Raw genomic sequence first — 9,954 nt, forward strand, 5'->3', positions numbered from 1 at the left:
TTGTCATTTGTTGATTTGTTGATGATAGCCATTCTGACAGGTGTGAGATGGTACCTCATTGTCGTTTTGATTTGCATCTCTCAGATGATTAGTGACTTTGAGCATGTTTTCATATGTCTCTTGGCCATCTGTATGTCCTCCTATATGCATTTTAAACCCTACTGCAATTTGCGTTGAACTAGCCACATTGCACATGAGCAATAATTAACCACATGTGGCAAATGATTACTGTTTTGGATAGCATAAGTTTAGAGAGTTAGGTAAGGTTTGGAGGTTTAATTTGTTTTGAATTTGGTACTCTAAAATGGTAGTTTAGGATCTTTGGTCAGATAAAACTAATGAAAATATTGCTTTAACTTGAAACCAGCTCAATTATATACACTTTGGCTATTAAAAATTTAGCTTTGCTCCTGTATAGAAATCTTCCCACCCTCATTGAGAATGAAGCTTTTTCAGTAGCTTCATTTTTGAGACTTAACTACTTGAATGTTAGTGAAACATTTGCCCCAAACTACAGATTCCCAGAGAACAGTGTCTGGATGTTAGTATAGCTCTTTTAATGTTAGTTAATGTTAGTTTGCATTAACAAAAACTTTTCTACATACTACTCTTTATATATAATTTCTTGTTTTTCTTCTACTTAAGGAGGAAGGTAGGCTGGGAGGAATTCAGGGGGTAATGGTAATTGATTAGGAAGCCACTTTTCACTTTATTTGAGACCTGTTGACAGGCACAGTTGAATTGAACTTTTAAGTCCACAGTACTTGATGTGTTTTCCCTTTGATTTTTTCTTCTGTTACTATAATTGTTTTCATTATTACTTAAGCTTTGACACTTAATGGCAAAGTAAACATACCCGTACTGACTAACCAGATAAATGAAGAGAGGCTCTTTGTTGTTGTTTTTTAAGTTATTATCTCAAAGCTGTTCATAATTTCTGTCATTACTTTTATTTATTTTTTTAATACATTTTTTATTGATTTCAGAGAGCAAGGGAGAGGGAGCGAGAGATAGAAACATCAATGATGAGAGAGAATCATTGATCGGCTGCCTCCTGCACGCCCCCCACTGGGGATCGAGCCCACAACCTGGGCATGTCCCCTTGACTAGAATTAAACCTGAGCCCCTTCAGTCCTCAGGCTGACACTCTATCCACTGAGCCAAACCAGTTAGGGCGAGGCTCTTTGTTTTGGGTTGGTGACATTATGTTGTTTTCATATCCTTGGTTAAAAAATAATAAAACAAATACTTAAACAGTAAAAAAGGCCCTAGAGCAGTGGTTCTCAACCTTCCTAATGCCGTGACCCTTTAATACAGTTCCTCATGTTGTGGTGACCCCCAATTTCATTGTTACAAATTGAACATAATTAAAGCATAGTGATTAATCACAAAAACAATATGTAATTATATATGTGTTTTCCAATGGTCTTAGGCGACCCCTGTGAAAGGGTCGGTCGACCCCCAAAGGGGTCGCGACCCACAGGTTGAGAACCGCTGCCCTAGAGCAAAAAGTAAAGTCATAGGAATCCCCCCATCACTTGTTCCTCACATTCACATTCTCCTGAAGTCACTAAGTTTCTGGTATGTTCTTTCTGGGATTTCCTGTGCATATATAATAATCTTTCTTATTAAACAAACATGGGTTCATACTATACAAATTATTTTTCTAACTTCCTCTTCTTGCTCTCTCATTCACACATTCCTGAAGCAGAAACATCTTTGGGAACTCCACATCTGTGCCTAGGGCAGCCGTGGGCAAACTACGGCCCACGGGCCGGATTCAGCCCGTTTGAAATGAATAAAACTAAAAAAAAAAAAGACCGTACCCTTTTATGTAATGATGTTTACTTTGAATTTATATTAGTTCACACAAACATTCCATCCATGCTTTTGTTCCGGCCCTCAGGTCCAGTTTAAGAACCCATTGTGGCCCTCGAGTCAAAAAGTTTGCCCACCCCTGGCCTAGGGGTTTGACCACAGTAAGGGAAGAGATCAATGAGGTGGAGATTTGGATGGAAGGAGAGGCTGCCATCCTGTACTCCTTTATTAGTTTGTCAGAACTGAGAAGTCCCAAGTGTAGGGAAGGGAGTAAGAGATAGGAGCTTTGGTTTGTGTTTAGCATTAGGCCTCAAACCAGCAGCTTCTCTGACTAGACTTAATTAGAATTAAAGGAGTTAAAATTTCACTACTACTTCATTTAGCATTATTTAGCAGCTCTGCTACCAAGCACTTACCATGTGCCAGGAGCTGTAGGCTAAAGGATATAGCAATGAAAGATACACTTCCTACTCCTATGTTGCTAACCATCTAATTGGGAAAGTACATGTTTTAAAGAAGTTCTGGCTGCCATGGGAGTTTATAAAAAGCATATTGCCATTAAAAACAGGCACCGAGGAACAAGAAAGCAGAATAACAGACTGGTTGATCATAAAATATAATCAAATGTATAACATTTTTTTATGACATTACATCTCATAATTTCCTGGTGTTAAAACTGTATTTTCAGATATCTGCAGTTTGTTAAAAGAGAATTTGTATAATTGACAATACCATTTTTATTTGCAGATTACTGTTTTACTGTAAAAATAAAATATTTGCAAAATTCAGAAAATAACTTCTATTTATAATTGTTGGAAATTTTGTACCAAACCACTTTCTGGTCGGTTTTCAAATACCTCCCATAACTGACTCCTCCACCCCAAGAAGAGGTTGGAATCACATGTCTAGATTCTTTCACAGATTTTTAAAAAATATGTTGTTTTTTTTTAAAAAACTGATTTCAGAGAGAAGGAAGAGGGAGAGAGAGATAGAAACTGATGAGAGAGAGACATCTATTGGCTGCCTCCTGCACTTAGGCATGTGCCCTGAGGGGAATCCATCCGGCAACCTCCAGGTCATGGGACGATGCTCAACCAACTGAGCCACATTGGCCAAGCTCTTTCACAGATTTTTAAATATGCCAATCTGGTTTCAGAAGAGAGGTTGACAAATTATAAGCTATGGGCCAGATCCTACCAACCACCAGTTTATATAAAATTTTATTGGGACAAAGTTATGCCCAGTCATTATGGATTGTCTGTGGCTGCTTTCTCAGAGTTCAGTAGTTGTGACAGATACTATAGCTGCAAAGTGTAAAATACTTTCTGGCCTTTACAGGAAAACTTTGCTCACTCATGCTTAAGATGATAAACTTGGATTTTACTATAAAAATTAATATTAAATTTAAAAAATTCCTTAAAAGTCACATTAGTAAAAATCTTTCTATGAAATATAATTATTAGAGCAAATAAAATGCCTTTTAAAAATATATATTTTTTAAATTGATTTTAGAGAGAAAGGGAGAGATAGATAGAAATATCAATGATGAGAATCATTGATCTGCTGCCTCCTGCATGCCCCTTACTGGGGATCCAGCCCACAACCCGGGTATGTGCCCTGACCAGGAATCGAACTGTGACTTCCTGGTTCATAGGTCAGCGCTCAACCACTGAGCCACGCCAGTATATAAAAATACTTATATAAGTATATAAAAATACTTATATATTTTTATTGATCTCAGAGTGGAAGGGAAAGGGAGAGAGAGATACAAACATCAATGATGAGAGAGAATCATTGATCAGCTGCCTCCTGCACACCCCCTGCTGGGGATCGAGCCTGCAACCGGGGCATGTGCCCTTGACTGGAATCGAACCCAGGACCATTCAGTCCACAGGTTGATGCTCTATCCACTGAGCCAAACCAGCTAGGGCTAAAATGCCATTAAAAAATATTTTTATTATCCCAGCCGGTTTGGCTCAGTGGATAGAGCATTGCCCTGCTCACCCAAGGTTCCTGGGTTGATTCCATTCAAGGGCAGGTACCTCAGTTGCAGGCTCCTCCCCGGGCAGGAGGCAACCAATTCATGTGCTTCTCTCACATCGCTGTTTCTCTCTTTCTCTTTTCCACTCTCTAAAAATCTGTGGAGCCCTAGCTGGTTTGGCTCAGTAGATAGAGCATCCGCGGACTGAAGGGTCACGGGTTTGATTCCGGTCAAGGGCACATGCCCGGGTTGCGTGGTGGCACTGAGGGCACGGTGGGGCTGCGTCTGGAGGGTGGGAGGGCGGACGGTGGGGGAGAAAGCCTCCTTGGCCTGCATGCCCGCTCTTGCCTGTCTTGCCCCTGAAGTCGACCTGGGTCAACCACAATGAGTCAGCACACGGGTCATGGCGTCAGATCGGAGTCTGGAGTTGGGTTGGAGCCCCAGCCCGAGCCTGGTGCCGGGTGCCAGAGTTGTGGAGCTGGAGGTAACAGACTCTGTCCTTGGAGTGGGAAGCCCGGGGAACCCAGGCACATGCTCCCTCCCAGCTGCGGGCGAAGTCCGCCTCCGACCCCAGCACTTGCGCTGAGCCCTCAGTCGCCCACCTGTGGTCCATGGAGGCGTGGAGGCCTGGCTTTGGGAAGTGGCCCTTGGGCACCAGCCAGGATGTGCTCAGATGGTTCAATGTGTGAAACCTGGGCGCAACCTCTCTTGTAGCCTTTCATTGGTGGGGTGAAGACCGGAAATCTCTGCCATGCTAGAGTGGCTGTTACTGCTCCCGCTGGGCCTGGATCTGGTGACAGTGCTCCCCGTTGGGGGAGCTGTGGCTCAGGGCTGAGGTTCCCCAGCCGAAGGAACCCCATTTATTCTGAGCTGGGGCATCAAGGTAACTTGGGTTGGGATCCATCAGGCACAGGTGTGTTCTTAGGAGAGGGATTTTCTTAGTTCTGTGCCAGTGGCACCAAAGCACACCCTGGGGGAACTGACTCTTCCAGTTCTCTGGTTGAGAACTGACTGTGTGTGGTACAGAGAAGCCTTTGGTAACCAGCAGTTTTGTCATAGTTCTGCCTTGTTGGCACAACTGCAGCAGTTGGTCCCCCCAACGCCTAGGCCCCCAAGGAGGTGAGGGAAAAGAGCCCCCGTCCCCTGCTGACAGCTCTGAAACCCAGGGAGCACTCCTCCAGCATAAGGCCTGTAGCCCTGATTCCAGCCTGTCTCTGATACTGATAGGCAAAGAGTCACCCCTCGTTCCTCGTTTCTACTTTGCATGCAGCTAGAATGAGTTACAGTTTTCTTTTAAAGCAAGTAGAATAGATGCTTTTGCCTTTTTGTACATGTAGCTTTTCAGTTTTGAACCTGATCTGGGGGTTGCTTTTGCTACTGCAACTGAACTGAACATTTATGTTCTTTCAGTCAGAAGTGCTCTCCCTTTCCATCTCCTGTGTGGTATCTTTCTCATTTTTCAGGGCCGAGGAGAGGTCACCTTTTCCTTTTGTTACCATTCCTCCTGAGTTACTTCACTAGCTGTGCTCTGTCCTTGTGGGTGTATTTTCCATATCCCCCCAGGGCGGGGACTGGCTCATTTCCCTCTGTATTTCCTACCATACTCAGCAATGTCTTTCACAGAAGGGATGTACTAGTATGAATGTTGGCTAAAACAGGTAAGAAAGATAAGGTTCCTGTAATTTATGAAGACACAACTAGGTTTACTGTGCATGAAAGCAAAAGCTGTGAACTTTTAGTTTTTCATTTATCCCGTGTTGATTTCTAAGAGCATTTCCTGATGTGTAGTGTGCAGATATTTTCCTGGAAAACTGGGCAAATGTTCAGTAATTATAAATTATAATGCTTGTGAATTAGGAAAGATTTAATTATAACTATTTGTTGTGTAAGTGAAGATCTGAAGGAATTTTTATTTTAAAATAAAAATTTTGCTTAGGAAAAAAATTTTGTGTTTCAGCCTTCTTTTTTATAGATTTTTAAGAAATTTATCTTTATTGTTGATAGATAGTATTATAGATCCTCCCCTTTGTGGTTTTTTTCCCATTGTCCCAGGCCTTCACCACACTATTGTCTGTGTCCATGGGCTATGCATATATGCATATAGGTTTCCTGGTTAATCTTCCCCCACTCACCTCTCTGCCCTTTTGTAGATTTATTTATTTAATTAATTATTTATTTTAAAGTATATTTTTATTGATTTCAAAAAGGAAGGGAGAGACAGAAACATCAATGATGAGAGAGAATCATTAATCAGCTGCCTCCTGCATGCCCCTTGCTGGGGATCGAGCCTGCAACCTGGGCATATGCCCTGACCAGGAATCAAACCTTGAACTCCTGGTTCATAGGTCAATGCTCAACCACTGAGCCACGCCGGCTGGACAGATTTTTAAAAAAATGTTTTGGAAAGAATATAACCAAAAGTCATAGAATAGAGATAGTAGCTAAGTTTATACTAGATGTTATGACCCAGCCAGAGTGTTTTGATTTACTAAAGTTGTTGAAGGAAGATACAGTAGTTGAGCCACTGAGAGATTGCTTAGGGAGCCGTGAGAAGCTGCTTCTGCTCTGATGGGAGTGGGTTGGGGGCAGAAGGGAGCATGGTGATGTACTGTGAATGCTCTCAGCTCTATTCACTGACAGGGATTGTTGCTTTGACGTCAGATCCATCTAGTTAGTATGATGACTGGAGATCTAAACCAGCTCTTCTGACTGTCCCTTGTCTAAAAGGGAATTAAAAAAGTCATGGTCCAAAAGGAGACTTTGATGTCAGGACAATCCAAACCAAATCTTACATCAAGGGGTAATATGAGATTGGGGTAGGAAGGGCTTACTGTGGCTAGGGATCAGGGATAGAAGAAAGGAGATGTGGATAGGCCATATGTTGTCCATTTTTTTAATGGACACACTAAATGGATTGGTCTTTCTTTATTAAGGGCTGGGATTTGTTTGAGCCCTTAGGACAGGCTAAGGAAATTTGTTTTTAAAGATTAATTCATAGATAGCCCATGCTATCAAGGTTTTCATGATCTCAGTTTGCTACTAGAGTATACAGCAGTGATAGTTCTGTCAGTGATGACCATGTGCTTAATGGAACAATGAATGCCTGAATTCTTTGGGTTGGATATACTGTATCTTGATTCAAATCCTGGCTAATTACTAAATTTACTTTTGGCAAGTGAATGACACAGAAGAACCATATTTATTTTCTAAGAAGGACCTTAGAAGATTAAGAGGAACAATGCATAAAAGTAAAGTTACTTATACTTACATAACTTGGCAATTCTAGTCAACTATTTTTTATCAGTACAGTCCCTCTCTGCAAATGTAGTTCAGAAAACTTAACTACTAGTTGAACAATAATCATGGATTTAAATTATGTTTGGTCATATTTACAAGTTTAAGAATCCTTTTAGAAGACAAAATTTTAAACTCTGGACTATCCTAGAGAATCCTACAGACATGGATTCTAATCATGACAGTCCTGTAGTCCTGTATCATTTTGCTTTGGTTTACTTTTTAAATTGTATCAGTAATACATGAACATATCCTCATCACAAAAACAAAACAAAACAAAATTAAAATGTGAACAAAAAGCCCCCTTGATCATTCCCTCCTCCCCCATTTTCACTGTTGCCAGATTTTTTTTTCTCACAATTATTACTACTGTGCCTTTTCAAAATCTTCAGGTAAGAAGATTCAATGAAGGTTTTCTTAGGAGTTTAAACCTGAGGCAAGGTGAGAGGGGAAAAAAAAGTTACTTATATTCTCCCATTGTTTGCACTTACTCTGAGTTTGGCACATGGCTATATATATGTAGGAGTGGAACTTGGATATAATTAGAATTCCATAGACTTAAGTATTATACTTTAAAAATTTGTAAAATTTTTTACTATCAGAAAAACTCTGTTGTCACCTGTATATTATTGACTAAGAAATCTGGAAGTTCAGAGATAAAACACTGATGGCCTGCTTTACAGATCTGGTTTATAAATGAGTTTTATTTGACCTGCACAGTGCTTTAAAATTATTTTCAATTTAATGTCTTTAGTTGAGGCATTTTTTCTCTAAAGCATCTATCCTGCCATCTGTAGCTTTATTCATTTTGGTACCTGTTTGGCCCTAAAAGGCATTTGAATTTAGGACTCCTGTTTTGAGAAAAGGAGAGCTTCAGAATTAAGCTGAACTGGTTTTGTTACGCTCACACATAGCTAAGCTCAAATTCAAATACTAATTAGACTTTCTTAATTTGAACTGTTATTTTATGTATTTAACATATGTATATGTGTGTCATATGATTTTCTCTTGATATTACACATTAATTCAGCCATAATTAGTGTTAGTCTTTATTTTTTTAAAATATATTTTATTGATTTTTTACAGAGAGGAAGGGAGAAGGATAGAGAGTTAGAAACATCAATGAGAGAGAAACATCGATCAGCTGCCTCCTGCACACCTCCCACTGGGGATGTGCCTGCAACCAAGGTACATGCCCTTGACCGGAATCGAACCTGGGACCCTTCAGTCCGCAGGTCGACGCTCTATCCACTGAGCCAAACCGGCCAGGGCAGTGTTAGTCTTTAAAATGATTGATGTTCAGCATGTCTTCACATATTATACAGTGTTGGAATTGCTATGACTTGAAGTGTGGTGCTTGATTTCTTAGCTGTTTACTTAAACAAAATTAAACTTAATTGGTTAGGTTCTGTTTTTTCACCTTGTTATTGACTATGCAGATGTTTGCTTTATTATTGATTAAACTCTTTTTAAATGCTATTGATGCTTTTGTGTGTATATGATCTGTTTTATTTTTTTATTTTAAACATTTAATCACCTTTATTTATTTATTTTTTGTTTGTTTGTTTTTGTTAATCCTCACTCGATATTTTTCCATTGATTTTTAGAGAGAATAGAAGAGAGAGGGAAAGACAGAGAGAAATATTGATGTAAGAGAAACACATCGATTGTTTGCCTCCTGCAGGAGGCCTGACCAGGGCTGGGGCCGGGGAGGAGCCTGCAACCAAGGTACATGCCCTTGACTGGAACCGAACCCGGGGCCCTTTGGTCCGCAGGCTGATGCTCTATCCACTGAGCCAAACCGGTCAGGGCTGTTTAATTTTTTTAAAAACTGTTTAAGAATTGGCTTATGTTCTTATTCCCTAAAATAAAGCAACCTGGAATTTTTTTTGGTCATGTGAATGAATATTAATCTCACTTGAAACTCTCATTTTCTTAATTTATTATCAACATTAGATGAGTAATGAAAGAAGCTTTGAAAATGTAGAACTGGGAGTCATCGGAAAAAAGAAGAAAGTCCCAAGGAGAGTCATCCACTTTGTCAGTGGTGAAACAATGGAAGAATATAGCACGGATGAAGATGAAGTCGATGGCCTGGAAAAGAAAGATGTTTTGCCTACTGTTGATCCGGTAGGTTTGATAATAGCGATTTTTTGTGTGTCAGTGGGTTTTGTTTAGATTGATTTGTTTCCCCATTGAATGGAAGGGGACTTCTGAGGTTTCAGTCAGCTATATTCTGATTATAAAATGATGCATTATGATTTTGGTAAAAAATAGTATTTTTATACAATATGGATGGAAATATTTCCTGCATTTCAGAAGCCTGAAATAGTTTTGTTTTATTTTATTTTTAATCATTTTTTAAGGTTTTAATTACAGTTGACATACAATATTATATTAGTTTTAGGTGTACACCCCAGTGATTAGACAGTATAACTTACTAAGTGATTATCCTGATAAATCTCATACCCAGCTGACACCATACATAGTTATTAGAATACTAGAGGCCCGGTGCACAAAAATTTGTGCACTCGGGGGGGATGGGAGGGGTGTCCCTCAGCCCGGCCTGTGCCCTCTCGCAGTCTGGGACCCCTCAGGGGATGACCTGCTGGCTTAGGCCCGCTCCCCGGGGGATTGGGCCTAAGATGGCAATCGGACATCCCTCTGGCAGCCCGGCAGCCCTCGGGGGATGTCCACTTGCCAGCGGCGAGCAGGCCTAAACTGCAGTCGGATATCCTTAGTGCTGCTGAGGAGGCAGGAGAGGCTCCCACCACCACTGCTGTACTGGCAGCCATCAGCCTGGCTTGTGGCTGAGCAGAGCTCCTCCCATGTGAGAGCGCCCTGACCACCAGAGGGCAGCT

The 9,954-nt window shown here is 40.7% G+C and overlaps 1 protein-coding gene across 2 annotated transcripts in view; it reads left to right on the forward strand.

Annotated features, from left to right (window-relative positions):
- Positions 1-9,954, forward strand: part of FAM177A1 (family with sequence similarity 177, member A1) — a 26,132-nt gene that overhangs the window by 2,286 nt on the left and 13,892 nt on the right. Inside the window, exons 1-2 of one of the 2 annotated variants that reach the window (XM_014538600.1) lie at positions 7,512-7,534; positions 9,050-9,223. In XM_014538600.1, the coding sequence (XP_014394086.1) occupies positions 9,050-9,223 (174 nt within the window). In that variant the 5' untranslated portion in view covers positions 7,512-7,534. Of the gene's footprint in view, positions 1-7,511; positions 7,535-9,049; positions 9,224-9,954 lie in introns of those variants that run through there. The other variant, XM_005864963.2, reaches the window with a different exon arrangement.

Source organism: Myotis brandtii, unplaced genomic scaffold, assembly GCF_000412655.1.
Source record: "Myotis brandtii unplaced genomic scaffold, ASM41265v1 scaffold194, whole genome shotgun sequence".
NCBI classification, from domain to species: Eukaryota; Metazoa; Chordata; class Mammalia; order Chiroptera; family Vespertilionidae; genus Myotis; species Myotis brandtii.